The 17,274-nt window shown below is 42.0% G+C and overlaps 1 protein-coding gene across 1 annotated transcript; it reads left to right on the top strand.

Moving 5' to 3' along the window:
* The first annotated feature begins 991 nt into the window (after positions 1–991).
* Positions 992–17,064, top strand: LOC124271967. The gene is made up of 3 exons (XM_046707138.1): positions 992–1,018; positions 11,648–11,951; positions 16,353–17,064. The coding sequence occupies exons 2-3, from the start codon at positions 11,661–11,663 to the stop codon at positions 16,947–16,949; spliced, it is 888 nt and encodes a 295-aa protein (XP_046563094.1). The 5' UTR covers positions 992–1,018; positions 11,648–11,660; the 3' UTR covers positions 16,950–17,064.
* The last annotated feature ends 210 nt before the right edge of the window (positions 17,065–17,274 follow it).

The following is a 17,274-nucleotide window of genomic DNA, read 5'->3' as shown; positions in this document are numbered from 1 at the left end:
GCAGACTGTACTATCAATTTCAGACATGATACCACAGAGTCGGCATTTGGTTCTCTTGCCATTTGCATCAAGCTCAAAATGAGCCCAAACACTCAACTTAGCATGCGTGTCGTCCATATTGCTCTAGGTTAGAGTTACCTGCCCTAACCGGGTACTCGATTCCTTGAAATAGGACTCGATTCCAGCTGTACCCGACCCGGATTCGAGTACCCGAGTATCCGCCCCAGCCCTAGTAAACAGTCGCTGAAAATAACGTTTTCGTCAATATTCAAGGATGTCAGCTTGCGGAAATATTAGCTTATGGTAACCATGTCATCAGAAAGCCATAAGGGTATAAATTGCAGGACAAATATCTGTGTTGTATCCGGATTATCGTTTGTTGAGCGATCAGTCTCAGTGACCGAGGAAGTTTGTAAGTCCCGCCGACCCCTAAAAAGTAGCCGTTGTCTGATTGAATAAATCCGTTCGGCCGACTTACATTTTGTTGGGCGGCCATAGGTCGCTCAAAGGTTAGCTGACGCGACCTTCTACTAGGGTTTGTTAGACTCAGTATAGCAGTGTAACGAATAATACTGAGCCTAAGTTTACTTAGACTGACTGACTACATGGGTTGCTCGAGATCAGTCACTTTGTTTATGAGCAAGTTAGGACGTCTGTGAGTTACCGTACGATCTGTAGGTTATAGGTTTGAAGAACCAATCACTCATTTTTTTTACTTCAGGTAAAGTGATCCCAAAGTACATGTAGTGCAACCTTCATGACATCTTGTCTCAAAATGACGAGATCACCCCGCAACAACTCCACCTCTCTGCTCCACCTCCCCAAACCGCTAATACCCAGTCATAAAATCAATACTGACCTCTATTTGGACCACAGCTCAAGTCTTCGTTGGCAAGAAACATAACACTTTTTCAAGTCGTCTTATCTAACAACCATGTATACATTACAATACAAGTGCCCCCGATCTCAATATATTTGGAACTAGCTGTGCACTTGTCTACAGAGACGGATCTCCAAGGTAAGCAATATCGTTTGGTATATCATATAGTCGAAATTTGGAGAAAATAAATGAATTTAGAAGAAAAACATCAAAGCAACACATAGCAAAGAATTATGTTACAAAAGAGGCAGCATTAGGCTATCGTACGATCAAGCTAAAAGAATAATAATAAAAATAATTTTGTTTAAAAAATGTAGCACGTTTTGGGGATTTCGTTTTCAATATCATCATCAAATTTCATTACCTTTCATTGGTATACTATATATTATAATATATCAAATAACTATAAACATACCCAGTCCAGGTCTTTGCTGAGATATAGGTGATCAACCAGCAATGCTTACAAAGACACAAACTGGACTCTTTGCTGGTAAGGTACAAGCAAAGGGTAGCCGTACGATTAGGTTGTATAGCGCAGGCAGAATTATGACTTATGACTTTAGTGCACAAAGAAAAATGTCTGCAATGATATGATTATGGAAGTTTCATTCCTTTTACACTCGAAACCGTTAGAGCTTTAAATACACTTGGTAAGGTCGTTCATAAACAGATTCGTACTAAAGTTATTCTATTTGCTCAGCTAGCAAAAAAAAAAGCATCATAAATATTTTGAAAAGTGTTTTGATTGTGACTTATAATTCACAAACATTGAGATTGTGTTGTCTAACTAGAACTTTATTTGTGGCACAGTGAAATATAATATACACTAGACGCCAAAAGAAACGCTACCCTCCTACATGTATGAATTACTTTAAAACTATCAAAGATACGTTAGAAGGTATTAGTTCACAAGAAAGCTTAACAACACACCTTTATGCAAATCACAAAACAAAAATCTCAAATGCATTCCTATTTAGGTGAAATGCATCTTATTTAGAAGGGTTAAATTGTCCTATTTTCGTCCATGCCGAAAAAAACAATAACAGTGATTTAGATGTCCAAAACAAAGGTTGAAATCAAATTCTGCTTTGAGACAAAGATGAACCATTTAAAGAAACCATTTTTCAACTATTAAAAGAAGAAATAACTGTGTGTACAATTGTAAAATAATCATTCCTATGATTTCAGTCTTTTAAAACATTTTCTGCTGATTTGGATTAGTGAAAACAAGTAAAACGTGTCTTTGATATTGTGGGAAAATGTTTAGGAACATCTAAAATTATCTTTGTTAACATTTTTGCTTTCAAAGTAACATTTTTCCATAGCAATGTCAGTCGTCAAAGTGCAGCAATATTCAAGCAGTATCTGCATCCATTTCACATGTAGAATGATTCTATAGGGTATGAAAGCCTAGAATACATGATTTGATACACAAGTACAAGAAATATGCCACGATTAACAGCTAAAGAGAGAGAAAGAGCCTTTTGGATGGTGCAGATGGGGTTGACATACAATGCTGTTGCCAACGTCCTCGGATGCCATCGTATCACGGTTATAAGACTGATTCAGGGCTTAAGACAGACTGGGGTCACCGTAGACAGACCAAGAAGTGGACGTCCACGCATCACAACGCCAGCTGAAGATAGGTACCCCCGTCACTGGGATAGGAGGGTAACGTTTCTTTTGGCGCTTAGTGTATACATGCCAACTTATATTGGGCTGATTTAAGAGTATTTCAGCCATATCTTTACTACATAATACATAAAGTTAACTTATAAAAAAATCTAGTCAACGAGGGACAGTAAAAACAACTAAATTATTACAGATATAGATATAAACCTGTCAACGAGGGACAGTAAAATCAACTACATTCTCACATAAAGATGTAAAACAAGAATGTAAATCTAAGACCTTTTAACTATTGAAAACAATACAATATAAAAACAGGCTATAGATCATCAACAACTGAAGGTAGATCACCATACTAGGGACCATCGGACTTACAGTAATGTTGCTACCTACATGGACCTTAGTAGTATAGGGAATGGCGGTACGGTGACAGGTCCCCTATAAGCGATATTTTTGCGAACTCTGGATCCTGTCAGAGTGAAAAGTACGGGTGAATGATGGCGGGTCATCATTCGACGTCCATGCAAAAATCGTTCCCTTTTTAGAGGTAAGATATTATTAGAAGTATAAACGAAGATGAACGTGCAAAGAGAAATTGAGATACCAGAATGTATCATTGGGTTGGTATGGAATGGTGTATGGATTCCTGAGAGCTAAGCGTACTAAAAAAATATTGGTCATAGCGGGAAGAGAGACAGACATTCTGGTTTGATGTAAGTGGGCAGGACAGAGTTCCAGTAGAGTTGTGCTTAAAGATGGGACCGTTGTTTGGGCAAACCAAGAATTGGAGCGTGCATTAAAAGAGCAGTCTCACTATGCTGAATCATTCGTGGACGGGAAACGGAAAATTAGCTGGATAACGAGAGACATTGGCAGGTTCGACACAGGATTTAGAGTTTTCGTAGAACCAGCCCAAACTTTCCGGTAAGACAGAAAAAAGATAACTTGTTATCCGACCTCTTTAACGGTTTTACCGAATACCTTAAAACCATCTGATTATTTTATGGATTTAGATTGACATCGAGGAAACAGTTCAGCGTCCTATGATCTCTTTGGTTTTGGAAAGAAACGCTTGCCTGTCCTGTTGTCTGCCCTGTTCTATAAGGGGTTTTTTCTCGTCTTCGCCGATGTCACTCATCTTATCGACCTTGGTTCGAATCTCTTGTTTCAACCTGTGGTACTTCACGAGATCTGCTAAGACCAGACGGAACTCTTCCTCTGTTATCATCGATCATGTTCAACTTGGCTTCGACTAGAACCCTAATCTCATCGTGCTTCAGTGCTTTACGTCGCAGACGACCTGAAATGAATTTAAGAGCTATTACCGCCAGCCCCGATACCCCGGCTGCTATTTCCAACACGAGGACAGCGGGCATGACTACAATGGTTGACAATAGACCGATGCGGATCGCACCGAGTCCCATCCTGGCTGTTACGAGCGCTGAATCCACGCTGTTGACGGCATTCACGCCTCAGTGGTACTTTTTGTGCAATGCGCTTCATGCATCTCCTTCTTGTTCTAGTTGGCGTTTGATCTTGCTTATCTGTCGCAGACGAAATCCGGCCACGGTTTCAAGTGTTTTGGCAATGTTCCCATGGTGGGATACAATCCCATCTTCATATATTAATATAAGTTAGAAAGAAATATTTAATTGGTTTTCCGTCAGTCTCTGATTGATGTACTTGAGGTTGATAAAGTTTAGGTTTTCGTGCAAGTAAATAGGTGAGAGCTGAATGGAATCTGTTTCATCAACATGAACCCTGTCGAGGCTTGTTGATGGTATCAGCCCTGGTCTTATGAAAATATGGCAACGTTGGTGCGTGTGTTGATGGCTCCGGTTTATCGTCAAATCATTCAGGAGTGCCAGATTTTCCGAGGGAACGTTGACGAGATAAACTTCTATTATGAGCGTAGTGTGCAACTTTATAGCGAAATTTGAGTCGAGAAAATACAGTTGGTAATTGGGTATGTTGGACAGCAAAGACGCATTCGAGTTGACTGGAGCTAACATGTTGCCCGTGTGACCCGGTATTTGCAATACCTGTACGGTATTATCGATTTTTCATCGGGAAAGACGTGAGAAGGATCCTGTTGTTGATGATTTCAGAGAAGTAACCATTTTTTACAAATATGAACGATGCCGAGGTGAGGGTGATATCCATCAACCAGTCGATTTTTTGTGAAACTTCTCGTCGCACGCACACATTGATTTGCAAGTGAAAGGTGTATAATGTATTTTCCGTGCCGTGACAATGCAATCCCTGCATGTCCCCGAGGTTGGCGAGTGCTACGGTGGCGCAATTTGCAACATCCATTGGCTATGATTAATTTCACGACATAATTTTCAATTGGTTTTGCGACAGTCTGTCGGGCGTGCACTTGAGGCTGATGAGATGTATGCGATTGGGCAAGAAAATTTTGGCTAGAGAAATTTTTGCTTTTGAGGTCACTGGAGACTTGTGTAAGACTTCACGTCTACCTGCACGTAAAAATTGAGCAGATGTGATATTGCTGCTGCTTGGACCAACGGAGTTTGATCCTTTTCACGATTTTGACATCCTCTTTGTCCGCTGATGGCGCCTCTCAGAGATACACTTCCATGTAAATCGTCGAATTCAGAGGTATGCTTTCCAGGATTCTGACCATGCCATCGAATTCCGACACCAGCTGCAAACTGGTGTTTTGTATCGCGGGTTTACTTGATAGCATATGACACTCCTTCCCTGCGATGGGACGTAAGCCACGAGTAGAATCCCGCTGTTGATGACTTTGGTGACGTGATGATCCTTGTTCTCAATAAACACACAGGGAGAAATGAGCACGATATTCAACAGCCAGTTGGTTTTAGGCGAGATCATCATCCACTAGTTGTCGTCAGTGTAGACGAGATTGTACGTGGTGTTTTGGAGGTACCCCGGGTCTCGAAGTCAAATGCTGCGACTATCGCCATTTGGTTTTGTCATAGTTGTTGCATATGAGATTGTATTGTGTGTTGATTTCATCCCCGGTCTTGACTAAATCTCCTAGGCTGCTGATGCCACCGCTGCTGTCACCACTGGGCACTTCGGTGCGTTTGTACACGTTTTTCAGTTGCAAGGCGTACAGCTTGCCTTCGGTTCTGGGTTCATTGAACCCTCGTGTGTCCCTAAGGTCCGAGAGCATTAACGTGGCGCATTTTCTGACACGATGCGCGCTTCCGTGACCGCGTGCGTCATCGTTTTACGTGCAGTGTCATGCTGAAATATCCTATGTGTATCCTATGTGCATATAATGATGCACTTAGGACTAAAACTAGATCCTTTTCAGAAGATTGAAGGAACCGCTCGGAGTCAAAGCCATCAGTGACGATCATGAACAATCTAAGCACGACCGATCAAAACCAAACACTGCTGGTTCCATTCCCCAAACTTGGTGAGAACGACGTCATCATACCTGGAACGGCTCGCCTGGCTTTTCACATCACTTTGGATTCTGCGAATGACAAACGCACGATCATGGACATCAAACGACCATCAAAATCAGCGGGAACGAGGTGCTCAGCATCGATAACAGCGACGTGTTTTTCACATATGTGGACCTCTGGAGACACTCGTACGAACGTTGTATAAAGGACTTTGTTGGGCAACTGTCATGTGAATAACATACGTGTAGCAATAGCTCATATGCAAGACGAGCTTGATCAAATGGCACTGAAAGATAGAGCCATCGCCGAAGCGTACAGGAACCAGTTTTGCATTCCGCTCGACTTCGAGTTGCTCGATGGGCACATGCCCTTTTACCAGGCTATGCTGTGTGACAGGCTGGAATACGAACTCACGTTCAACGAAGACAGCAAAGACCAGACGGCACTGAGGCTAGCTACATCGATGACAACATCTCGCAGGACTTCGACATGGTCACGAGCCCGGAAGTGGCTCGGCAGATTTGCAGCCAGTACTCGGGCAAGCTGTCCATCCTGTACGATCTTGTTTTGCGGCACCGGAAGATTGTCAAGGGCAACAGAGACACGCTGTGGAACATCAACCTGAACATGACGGCCCGATCGATGAAAGGCATTCTGATCATTCCCGTGGAGGAATACTAACCGTTACAAAGAAGCAGCAAAAAGACTTGGAACCCCAAGATCATGATGTGGATGTGACCTTTGAAGGCATGCCCAACCAGGTGTTCAGCCAAGGCATGCGACCTCACCAACAGTGGGATCACAATCAAAATCACCAAGACGGCGCAAGAGGCCAGCAAGTTAAATTTATGTTTGCATGTGATAATGGACGCGCAACTCAATATAGACAATGGAAGATTCGTGCAAGCCATTTATTGATCTGCCTCGTGGTCCGCACTGCACCATCGTGTGCGGTCAGATGGCGTGCGGAAAAACGGTGTTCATGCTGGACATTCTGGAAGGATACTATTGGAACGTTTTTGATCACATCGTCATTCTCTGCCCGACATTGCACATGAACAAAACGTACACAGAGAGAGCGTGGTTAATGAACGACAACGACATGCACAAAATCGATCCGGGAACCCGTCTGCAGAACTGTTTATCACGACAGGTTTAAAGGAGAGTCGATGCTGTTTGTCGTAGACGACTACAGCGCCAACAAAGAAATCGTCAAAAACGAGACATGCTGTCATACCTGGCCTTTTCCAGCTGGCACGCCAAACACAGCGTGTGGGTCCTGACGCAAAAATTCAACTGCTCAAAGACCTGCAGGAACAGACGCTATGGGTCGCCCTGTTTCACTGCAAGGACTGGGATTCCTTCGAAGAATGCCTGCAGGAAAATAACGCGGTCCTGACCAAACAGCAGCATGACCGCATGAAAAAACTGCTGGACGAAAAGAAACACGCCAAACTCATACTGAAAACTGACCAACCCGTGGTATTGGGTTTTGGTCTTAGCAACTGTACCTGTGCGAAGACCTCGACGTGGATCCATTCATCAGTCATGCAAGCTGTACCACCAGTACAGCATGTTCCTAGCTCCGCTGACCACGGCGATCATCATGGCGAAACATTGCCGATTTAAAGATTTAAATAATAATAATAATAATAATATAGAAGATGTCAATGGTGGATGCTGCCCCCGACGACAAACAAAAGACGACGACCGAGGAGGATCAGTTGCAACCAGTGATTGATGCCCTAACAAGAAAAAAGAACCCCCAAAAGGTAGCTGCCGGTCAAAGAGACGGGTTAGCCAAAAGCAGAAAAAATATAAATAATCATCATCAATGGACCCCATACGCCAAAGCGGCAGCATGCATCACAATAATCACTCCATTGATATACAAATCAAACCATCATCATCACCGCTGCTGCCCAGGATGCCACCGCCACAACAACAGTTAGAGGTAAACCCATAATAATATCATATCATAAAATTAATAATTTTTAATTTTTTATTGTATTTTTTTGTTTCATATATACAATGTCGACCATCGACAGAAAAAACGTTTGTCAACGATGCGTATAATGCCACTATGGTCAGCGGACTGGCCATAGGCTTGATCACCAAAGAACCTGCGCCAAAACTCGATTTCAACTAGCAATAGATGTGCATGCTCGTGTTCGTCAAGTAAGGCATCATTGAAATAATATAAAACGATATATTAATATTATAGAGATGGCCTGTATCGCAATGATGGTCGGTGGGGCGTTAGTCAATGCCATGGCATTTTCAGGCAGCAATTATTTCTTGTCATATTTACGAACATCTAACAGCCGAGATAGAGGTGGAACGGAAACGTCAGGATTTAGCTCTAGAGCAATTGCAAGCCGCACAAGCCGAGTACAGGAAAAAACGCATGCAGAGAATGGATTTCATCACCGACCAACTCCGGCGGGATCATCACGCCTTGCACACATTCAACAGCAAAAAAGCCAAAACGTGCGGTAGGAAAAGCACGACCGAGTATTGCGCCGTACACATGCTGACGATAAGAAATACCCACATCGTCAACTAAACGTGATTGGTGTGCGGCGCCAGAGTGAAACTGCCACTATCGTGTGTGCAAGGCCCATGGCGGCGATGCTTTCAAGTTCAAACTCATCTATGAAAAGAAAAAACAGTACATGCACGAATGCTGGCGGCTCCGCAAAATACCACTTTGAATTAATTAATTATTTATAATTTTTGTTCCCACATGTATGTATACAACCGTTCGTCAATCTGTTAGACATTCATTTCACTCAAAATCATATCGAACTGTTAGACGTTCGTTTCACTCAGAGGCATAGCAAACTGTTAGACGTTCATTTCACTCAAAGGCATAGTGAACTGTTAGATGTTCATTTCACTCGAAGGCATAGCGAACTGTTAGACATTCGTTTCACTCAAAGGCATAGCGAACTGCTGGACATTCGTTTTCACTCGCGAATACGAAAAGCACAACCATGACGATGACTACTACTACGGTCGGAGCATTCAAAGCAATCACTAGAGAGCGCGGATTGATGGGATATTCTTGAATGAGGAAATCTCAACTGTTGCACTTACTCAACATCTAATACATCAAACCCTTAACCGTGAGAAATTCAAAATCATGCTGTTAAATACGGGTATTTTACGGATGGTGCGTTTTGTTGTGATGTTTCAAAACATAAACACCATAGGACTCATAAACAGAGCAAAACCTTTTGTACAATGAATCACGTTTTAATTCATTGCTACATGCAATTGATATTTTCATGATGCGTTTCTTTTTGGGGAGAGTATATAATTATAACTAGCTATGAGTTTCAAACCAATATACGGTATTTCCACTAATAAGCGCTTGGGAGCTTTTATTTATTCAACGGACTTCCACAACCCGGGCCTAGTTTTTCGAAGCTCTCTAAGTGCTAAGATAGTCATAAGTGCCATACATTAACATTGACTTACGACTATCTTAGCGCTAAGAGAGCTTCGAAAATCTAGGTCCCGGCGCTTATTAGAGGCCCGGCGCTCATTGGAGACCCAGCGCTTATTACATAATATCCATCAAACCGTGCCATGCGGAGAACAGAAAATTATGACTAAACGGACCGTTCCTTACTAAATCTATTTTTGGATGAAGGGAGAATACATTTATAAATAACGTACCCAGCGCTTATTAGAGGCCTGGTACATATTAGAGGAAATAAGGTAATATGAATATTAATAATCAATTTTAATCCTAAACACTGCGTTTACATTTCACTTCACTGAAGATATTTCAGTCTGAAGTTTCTTGAGGTCCTTCATGCTAATATTTGAAGCGTATTCACTTAACATTTAATAGCATCAAGGTTATACCTGCAAGTTCAGACAACTGGGAGACATCCCGTACACCAAATCATGTTTGGACTCTCCATGAATTCTCCAGTCACAGATTATTTTGGGACATGAAGCTCGCGCAGTTATTGTAAACATTGCCGGACAAAAGAAATATTACACTGAAAATCGGATTCGACCAAAACATTACTAACGTTGGTTGGCTACCAAAACATTGAGGTTAAAAACAAAGCTCTGATACCGTCTGACACCGAATATCAATTTGCCCCATGTTTAGCCACTGCTGGGTGTAGAATGGGTGTATACTATTTTTGGTTGTTTACTTTCGCTTATTCTATTATTATATGGGCATTTATATAGCGTTATAGTCAATCCCACATGCATGCTGAATGCGTTTCTTTGTTTTCCCCATGATCATTGGATATCAATTTCAGCGGCACATCAAATTATCAATCTCAACTCCCTGGGGACATACATGTAAAACTCTTGCAGCCACTGGGCGCATGTGACTTTCCCAACCTTTCGAGGTACCAATTCACAGCTGGGTGGACTGGGGCACATTTTTTGTGACTGAGACAGCGTTGAGTCATAAGTCGACACCTTTGAAAAATGAAAATGTATGCCTCTATTGAATGACCTGCTTGTTGATCTATGAAAAACGACAGGTACACAAGAGGTTACAAGGTCATCTTCTGTGTTCGTGCATCAAACGTTCCTCGTTGAAAATGCACCCAGTAACACGAGGGGCGGTGGGGTAACCTGGTGGTTAAAGCGTTCGCTCGTCTATCCGAAGACCCGGGTTCGATTCCCCACATTGGTAAACTGTGTGAAGCCCTTTTCTGGTGTCTCTCGCCATGATATTGCTGGAATATAGCTGAATGTGGCGCAAAACTAAACTCACTCGATAACACAAATTGATCACGAATGTTACCAGAAATGCTTTAACCATCATCGATCCAGCTATGATCCTCGGTAAAGGAACTTTTAGAGACAGAAGATTAGATCTCTTCAGTGTCGTGGTACAATTTCTGGTGTCCCCCACCGTGACATTGCTGGAATATTGCTAACAGCGGGTCATGCACTCATTTTCTTGAGGTGATCTGTCTGGTCCAGGCTCAAATAATTACCATATAGCTGAAATGTTACTGATTTCGGCGTCAAACAAAAAACAAAACTGCCTGGCATGAAAGTATTAAGAGTTATATATGAGATAGGCGGACAGCAGGGTCCTACGCCACTTGGTTTAATGGCCGAACACCAATTTCATTATCACCCTCTTGCATAACAAAGACTAAACATCACTCACACAATCAGAAGTGAAAAGGGACTTCTGAATATGTTTAAATATCTGTCGAACGTTGAAAACCATAAAAGAACATCAGGACAAGCTTGGTTACTGAGTGGGTGGTTTTACGCATCCTTTTGACAACATTCCAGCAATAACAGGGCGTAGACACCAGAAACAGGCTTCCGCCATTGTATTGTACGAGGGGTTGTATTGTGGTTATTTGTTATATGACCCGTGAAGATCCAGGTTAGAATTGGTCTTCAGGAACCCATACTTGTCGTAAGAGGCAACTTAAGGGATCGGGTGTTCATACAAACTCTCCTCTGAAGGCAACATGCAATGTCATCAGTGTCACTTGTCATCGTGATGTCCCAATTGCGTAGATCGATGCTCATGCTGTTGATCACTTGGTTGTGTTGTCCAGACCGCTACCATATAGCTGGAATATTGCTTAAATATGGCGTTAAACAAGAAACCAACAACAACAAATATTTGTGACATTACTGTCTTTGGCGCTGCACTTGACACAAAAAATGTATACTTGCATTATCCAGAGGAAAACGGCCCTTAACGATGTCTGTTTCATTCCAGCTACAAACCCGCCATGTTGCAACGAAAGCATTTGGTCCCACTAGCGATGGCACTTTCAGTACTGGCCATCATCGGTTTCGTCACCGCTAGGATTCTCATGGCTAACATGACCAATTACGGGCCAGCTGCAAAGGAACGGTCAGTAGTCCAAGATGGTTTCAGGGCAGTCGACCAAGGTGGTTTCATGGCAGCCGACCGGTTAAGAAAACAGAGGAATAAGCTGTCGGAGATACTGAACAATACGATGAGAGAACTCGCGATGATGAGTTGTAAAATGGCTGAAATGACTACAAAATCCAATAAGGTAAGGATATGCTTTCTTGCAAATGTTTCAGTAACGTTTCTACGAAGCCTATTCATGTGTGCAGTGAATACAAGCGGTAAAACACTCTCCATTGCCATAAGAAATCGTTCCTAAAAGCAAAGCCGATTGTACAATTCTGACTGCATCATGGGTATGTGGTTTTGGAGGAAGAGGTTCGAGGATATTTTTGACAGGTGACCTATTCATTTTATGAGTGTGATTAATGAGTTTCTAATCCCTCTCACGTGACCCCATACTTAGGTTGCTAGGTGACCTAACCATCCTTATCAGTTCATGACACGTATAAGGGCATGACATGACATGACAAAAAAAGGTTTACTCCCATTAGTCAGACATCCCATTAGTTAGACATCTCAATTGTCAGACACTGGACTAGGGATGCATTAAGGCAACACCCATATATAAATATCTTGAAGTTATTTTTGATAGAAATTTTTTTTTTTAAATTATCTATATCAAATCTATGCCAACAAGGTACTAAAGCCATGTATTTTGTTTTATGCAGAAGTCAAATGTTAAGCTTATCAATACAGTGTCAACTATATCTCTTTGATTCAACGATGAAACTAATCTTGTTGTACGGCTGTGAAATTTGGGGGTATGCTATTTTAAAACAAACTGAAAATGAACATATATGTTTGATGAGAAAATTATTACCCGTAAAAAGTACCCCATTGTATATGATTTATGGTGAATTAGGTAGAGTCCCACTTTCTGTTGCTGTTAAAACTTGTATGTTAACGTTTTGGTCTTCAAACGTATATTCTATTATTCACAGCTGTATCTGGATTTCATGTACAGAGAATATTTCTAATAACATTGGTTTAAGTTAGTATCGCTTTTACAGTCTCCTATCCTGCCCCCCCCCCAAAAATAATCCCCAAAAGTCATACATATTCTCTTTTAAAACTTCGTGCCACCATTACCATTTGAAACAAGACAATGGAATAGGATACCAGTAGTTGAAAGAAATAGTAAATTATGTTGTATTGATGATGTGGGTGATGAGTATCATTTTATTCTTGAATGCACGAAAAGAAAAGAAAGATCAAATATACCAGCTTACTTTATGAAGGACCAAATATGTAAAAAAAAATCAACCTTGACATGTAAAAAGATATGTAATGAAAAATCGCAGTAAATTCCATAAATATACTCTCCCAAAAAAGAAACGCATTATGAAAATAGCAATTGCATGTAGCTATGAATTAAAACGTGATTCATTTTACAAAAGGTTTTGCTCTGTTTATGAGTCTTATGGTGTTTATGTTTTGAAATATCACAACAAAACGCACCATCCGTAAAATACCCGTATTTAACAGCATGATTTTCAATTTCGGCGTGTAATGTCACAGAATACACAATTCACATGCAATGCACGTGAAAGTTGGGGATCAGATAGTCTCAATGATAGGTATAAAAAGTTGATCTCTGTCTGTCGATTATTCACTGTATTTGGAATATTGTTGACGAACGCAAAATGCCACGTCTAAGTGAAGCCAACCATCATATCGCCATTGGTTTGCTTGAAGCTGGCCAGTCTCAACGTGCAGTTGCCCGACGCATGAATGTTCACCAAAGCACCATTTCACGGCTCTGGGGGAGATATCGCCGGCAGAATGCGGTAGCAGATGCCCCTTGTAGTGAGCGACCTCGAGCGACCACTGCGGTGCAGGATCGCTACATCCGGGTACATCACCTGCGTCATCGAACAGCTACGGCGACCAGTACCGCTCGACAAATACCCGAATTGAGGAGGCTTTCTGCACAGACCGTTAGGAACAGGTTGAGGGAGGCTGGTTTACGTGCCAGAAGACCTTATTTTAGTCCTGTGCTTCGACAACAATGGTGCACCAACGTTCAGGCCTAGAACCTACCGAATTGGCATAGAATCTGGTTCAGTGATGAATCACGATTTCTACTGGAACGACGCGATGGAAGAATGCGGGCGTATAGACGTCGACGTGAACGTTTCGCCGACGATTGCGTTCCCCAGGTGGACAGATTCGGTCGTGGCAGTGTTATGATATGGGGAGCGATCACCTGCCGTAGGAGAAGTGATTTGGTGATGATCCAGGGCAACCTGACAGCTCAACGGTACTGTGACGAAATCCTACGCCCACACCTCATTCCAATCATTGATCGCCAGAGAGAGTTGTTTCAACAGGACAATGCCAGGCCCCACACAGCACGTCACACTAGAGACTTCCTCCAGAACCACAACATCAATGTGCTCCCCTGGCCCTCAAGATCACCGGACTTAAACCCGATCGAACATCTGTGGGATGCCCTGGACAGACGGGTGCGACGCCGTGACCCTCAGCCCCAGACACTTCAGCAGCTCGCACAGGCACTACAGGCAGAATGGGCTGCGATTGGGCAACACGAGATTCTGAGACTTCTTCGTTCGATGCCGAGGCGTTCCCGTGCAGTTCTGGATGCCCACGGTGGCCACACGAGGTATTGACTTCAGCACCACAACACGTCTCCATGTGACACTCAAACTGACTTTCATCGAGTTGGTGCCAAAGACGGATAAGTCTGCATTCTAAATGTGCAATTTCGCTATATTACATTGACTCATAAAGCCTCCAAGATGTTTCAAAATAAACGTAAAAATACAGTTGAAATTCCTATATGCGTTTCTTTTTTGGGAGAGAGTATATATTCTGCAAATTGTAAAATCTTCCTGCCAACTACTTTTCCTCCGTAATATTATCATTTATTGTCATCCGTACGTCATATGCCGATGATATCTTCCTGAGTGTAATAAAGTTCTGTTCTGTTATTTATTTTATGGGCCATTCCTATTTCATTAAGAGGTAACAGGCAGCGGATTAGCTGTGCACTCAACCAGATGGTTTGTTGTTTTAACCTGTCTGACTATTGGGGTGTCTGACCAATGGGAGGATAACCAACTAAAATCGTATCACCCGATCAATAAACAGTATCCATAAATGAATAGTTGTTTCTGCGACAACTGAAATAGGTGAATGCCATGTGAGGCTGTAACTGATAAGATACATCATATGATCGGTTGATATATGACTTTAAATAACCCTATTTTGGTCCTCAAATAGATAAACCCATCAAGTGACCCATACTCTGATTGCTAAGTAACCGAATGGATAATCTCGTTATTTTCTCTAGTATACCATTGGTGATTTTATTAACAAGAACTATAACCTAAAATACAGAGACGACAACCCAGTCTATGTATGTTCAAATGTTTGAGTAACTGTGCTTAGGCATCTTTATCTTTATCTAAGCACTTGTTTGTTTTTGAACTGGCCGTGGCCTGATAAGGTCCTGACCTCGCTAAACCCAAGTGTGTTAGACCTCAATCTTGTACTCCTAATGTAGCCAGTAAAGTCTATGACTAAAGATTTGAGTTACTAACTGTACAATTGACACAGTTGTCAGTAGAGAGTGGAATACTTAGGTTGCTACAATTCAACGCCGCTCATGTTCTACTGCTGGGCCGTCTCACCTCAGTCTTATGAATAATGAGTCGATGTTTAGAATATGGTCACATATTGTTAGATTATAAGTAAAAATGTTCTATGGTACAGTGGGACATATCGTCAAGATGGACAGCACTAAGACTAAAGCTTGGACTTGCAAGAGGTGCCTGGGATACGTCCCTGTGTATGCTTGGTGGAATGATGTCTACGATGACACGTTTACCTGTGTCTACTGCAAGTCTAAATCAAGGACAGGGTAGCTTCAAGAAATGTATTTGTATTGAAATTGAAATCACTATAGCCTGTCTAGGTCTGAATGACCTGGATAATAGCATTACTACTAAACAGATTGTGCCAAACATTTTCATAGTTCACACATCATACTGAAGATTTCCATATCTACACTTACGGACCATTTCCAACACCCAGTGGTCCACTGAGGTCCAACACATACCTACGTTGTCTAGGTACCCAGTAATGTTGAACCTCAAGTCCGTATTGATTGGGTGATACGATTCTATTTGTCATTTCATGTCTTATCAGGCCCTTATGCGTGTCATGAACTGATAAGGATGGGTTTTTCCATTAGCAACACACGTATGAGGGATTAAAAAGTCTTTTGTTTAGTGCCAGTTCTTACGGAATGTTTCCAGGTTGATCAGCATCATTCCCCAGTCCGTGGGTTGCAGCCCACATCAAACAGAGACAAAATGATAACATTGAAATTCCTCGTCTAAACACCCAACTCGCTCATTCATATAGCTGGAATATTGCCGAGTGCGGCGTAAAACTAAACTCACTCACTCATTCATTCAGATAATGGATTAAAGACGTCAATGTGTCGGAAAATGTAAGTGATAGTCAATGAATATTTCGTGTACCAATAACTTAAGCTTTGTCTATTTCTCTCCAACAGAGTTATGTTGCCGTTACTGGCGGGTGGTGCAAAGACACAAGTACATTCACAGGTGGGGAACACTCGTTTGACAAACCTCTGGCAAACCTACTTTCACTTTTCTTTCAAAGCCAAACCGTTGCGAGTTTCGGGGATGGTCCGGGCGAGTACAAGAAGTTTCTGGACTCGACCAATCGACTTCGTGCATACGATGCTTTTGATGGCGCCCCCTATGGGCGGGAAACAAGCGGTGGAGTAGTTCAGTTTGCTGATCTAACGGTTCCCCTGTACGGACTTCCGCTGTACGACTGGATCATAAGTCTGGAGGTGGCAGAACATATTCCAGCTAAATATGAAGACGTCTTCATTGACAACATCGTGCGTCACGCAAAGAAAGGCATAGTACTGAGCTGGGCGATACCTGGTCAAGTAGGTCTTCAACACATAAACAACAGACCCTTGGCGTATGTACAGAAACTTCTTTCGAGCAAAGGATTTGATACAGATATTGTGGCGAGCCAGGAATTTCAAGAAAAGGCACTTTTTCCATGGCTGAGGAGAAATGTTTATGTCTACAGGAGGAGGTTAAACAGTGTGGCTGATCCAATGGATGCATAAATGCTTGATGTTTTCAAAATCCCTTAACAACAGTTATAATAAAATGGGTAATGTGTACCAAGTGTGCTATATTTTGTTTCCAGGAATATAAGATCAATAAACTCAACTACTTACATGTTCGGGTCTTGTCTGACGCCAGCTAGGCTGTGGTAGCCGCTGCAAGCACTATAGTCATAATGCGATGCTGCACATGATCTTTAGTACTCGGTCATCCGATTGTCCCATAAGTACAAAGGAAAAATATAACATACAGCACTGTTGGTGTCCCACATGTTTCCTTGTTAAAAAGACGACCTTCTCTCCTTTGATATATATTATCCCTTAT

This window comes from Haliotis rubra, unplaced genomic scaffold, assembly GCF_003918875.1.
Source record: "Haliotis rubra isolate DU_JTF1 unplaced genomic scaffold, ASM391887v1 Scf165, whole genome shotgun sequence".
Lineage (NCBI taxonomy): Eukaryota > Metazoa > Mollusca > Gastropoda > Lepetellida > Haliotidae > Haliotis > Haliotis rubra.
Note: the sequence above shows the minus strand (reverse complement) of the source record. Positions and strands in the feature narration are given on the sequence as shown.